This window comes from Pavona decussata, unplaced genomic scaffold (genome assembly GCF_977016875.1).
Source record: "Pavona decussata unplaced genomic scaffold, jaPavDecu1.1 SCAFFOLD_272, whole genome shotgun sequence".
Classification (NCBI taxonomy): domain Eukaryota; kingdom Metazoa; phylum Cnidaria; class Anthozoa; order Scleractinia; family Agariciidae; genus Pavona; species Pavona decussata.
Genome location: NW_028145674.1, coordinates 1,028,816 through 1,031,498, shown reverse-complemented (window position 1 = coordinate 1,031,498; position 2,683 = coordinate 1,028,816). Strand labels below are relative to the sequence as shown.

At 43.6% G+C, this 2,683-nt stretch overlaps 1 protein-coding gene across 1 annotated transcript; it reads right to left on the bottom strand.

Annotated features, from left to right (window-relative positions):
• LOC146455618 (uncharacterized) lies at positions 1 to 2,187 on the bottom strand. The gene has a single exon (XM_085094077.1). The coding sequence runs from the start codon at positions 2,185 to 2,187 to the stop codon at positions 1 to 3; it is 2,187 nt and encodes a 728-aa protein (XP_084950203.1).
• Between the last annotated feature and the right edge of the window lie 496 nt (positions 2,188 to 2,683).

Genomic DNA, 2,683 nt, shown 5'->3' with positions numbered 1-2,683 from the left:
TCATAGAAATTGAAGATTACTAACAGGTCGTAGGTTCTTGAACACCGGATCAAGACCAGCCTTCTTTAGAAGGGGGTTTACAAGGGCTACCTTCCACTCAGCAGGGAAGTAGCCCGAGGACAGCGATGAATTAACTATGCGTGTGATGACAGGGAGGAGCACGTAGAGACAACCAACAACCAGTGAGGTTGGCATAGGATCCAGGGGGTAAGTCTTCTTCGCTGACTTCTGAATGAGAGCACATACATCACTCTCGGTGAGAGGGTGGAAGGCGCTGAATGTACTACCATCTCCCACTTCAGAGTCAATGGGTACTGCAGCATCCACATCGGTCGCATCAATATCTGCACCAATTCTGGTGATCTTACGTACAGAAAAGACATTGATGTCATTAGCCAGGACCATTTTATCATGATATTCAGGAAAAGATAATTCATCCTTTCTTGACAGGAGTTTCTTGGTAGCTTGAAATAGCCTTCCTTGATCAGCACTATTCTCATCAATAAAGTTAGTGTAAAACGCTTGTCTAGCCTGATTCATGAGATGAGTCACGTGGTTTTTCCTAGACTTAAAGATATTAAGATCAGACAGCAATTTAGATTTTCTCCACCTTCGCTCAGCTTTCCGTCGTAGTCGTTTAGCGTTATCTATGTCAGCGTTGTACCAAGGCACCCTCGGCCTAGCCCTCAAGGTCTTTTTCTTTAATGGCGCATAATGATTGATCATTCTGGACAAAATACTGTTATAGTTAAGTAAAAGGGCGTCAACTCCCTCCGGGGTGAGATGAGATGATTCTTCAGATTGATCTTGGCATAATCCATAGGCAGCTAAGTCATCTTTTAGTGAATCAAGGTCCACTGATTTGAGCTTCTTGTAAGTGACCACATTAGTAGTCACAGCTGGTTTATCATGAAGTAGCTTGCAGAGGAGTGATGCATGATCCAAAATAAAACGATCAATTTGTGGTGGATCCTGGACGATTTGATCGGAGTGTCGTGTGATAATGAGGTCCAGTATGTGCCCGTGAACATGAGTTGGCTGGGTGACGTGCTGCCGAAGACCAACAGACTCCAAGAGATCGAGCACCTTGAGAGAGTCAGGGTTATCAACAACATCAACGTGGATATTGAAGTCACCGGTAATCAGTAGCTGCTCCTTTGACAATAGGATGGATTTTAGATAATTCGAGAACTCCGAGAAGAAGTCATTGGTTGAGACTCTGTGATCATCAGAGTATGGCGGACGATAAATGATAACAAGACGAAGATTGCGCAGAGGTGATGACGTAACAATCCACTCGGAGAATTCAAACGAGGCCTTTTCACCTGCATCAACTTTCTTAATGCCCAGTGTACTCCGATATACTAGTCCGGTTCCACCACCACGACGTCCAAAACGGGGATGATCTATAAACTTGTACCCATCAGGGCACAACTCCATTCGTACAGCCACGTCATCTGCAGTCAGCCACGTCTCAGTAATCGCAAAAAGATCAGCTTTGCAATCGCATATATAGTCCAAGATTTCAGCACTCTTGTTTTTAACCGAACGAGCATTGAATGTGCATAGTGTCATCAGCTGTTTATGGTAAACACTCAAAGATGATCCGGTAGGACAATTGATGTTAATTAAATTTCCAGGATTGCAAGAGGGCCTTGTCAATTGGGCTCTGTGTTGGTGATCACTGCGTGATGAAACAATCACAGGTATTCTATCACCAGTTGGACCAGGATTCAACTTAAACACAAGATCTCCAATTAACAGAGCATGGAATGTCGCTGTTGTATTCGAATAATAGGCACACGGACGTTTATGCCTTTTGATCTTGATCTTGTATTGTCTATGTGATGAAGGACGAGCAGTCATGCACGGAAAGGCAAGCGTCTCATTAGTCGGTGTGATTGTAGCATTCCATGACCAGGAAGACAATGGTTGATTACCGGTGAAATTGCTGCTGTTGTTAACATAGCCAACAATGATATTCATGGAACCCAGAGAGAACGATGGCAAAACATCGTGAACTGGCTTTCCTGACACAAATATCTGATTTCCCCGCTCCAAAGGGCTCCTAGACATCAACAGAGATGTTAAAACTGATCTGCCATTTCCGCAGTCCTGAAATAGACATCCCAAAAAAAGAAAATACGGTAGAATAGCGTAGGTCAAGAAGGCGCGTCCAACCCTCATTATATACTACACACATGTCGGTTAAAGAATGTAGGAGGCAAGGAATGCGCAACTTGACAAGCAAGGCAAGAAATTAGGTAATCAAAAATTCTTTGGTAATATTACAGGCCACTATTGGGAGGCAAACTCCATCCCTTGCTGAATTTGAGCTTTGCTCCCAAAAAGTGATTTCAGGGCTCAAGGACCCACGGTCAAGGGAGCTTTCAAAGAGTGGGTAAGTGGTTTATTATACTGTAAGCCAATACATTAAGTGAAAGAGTAAGTGAGTGGTTTTTGGGGCTGTCTGTGTTCGGTTGTCATTGCTAGGGGGAGGGGGTGGGAGAGAGAAGTAAGGTTCTGTGGTGGAGTTAACAAGAGGGGAATAGTACATGTAAGCAAGTGTTTTTTGTGCTGTTCGTGTTTGGTTTTCTCAAGGAGTTTTGTCCATGATTGCAAAACCGCAAAATGTTTTCAAAACCAGGGAGAGCAAAAATTCGGACAAATCCAAGAAAAATCG

Coding starts and splice junctions, on each gene's coding strand:
- LOC146455618 (XM_085094077.1), bottom strand. CDS start 2,187: ATGAGGGTTGGACGCGCCTTCTTGACCTACGCTATTCTACCGTATTTT.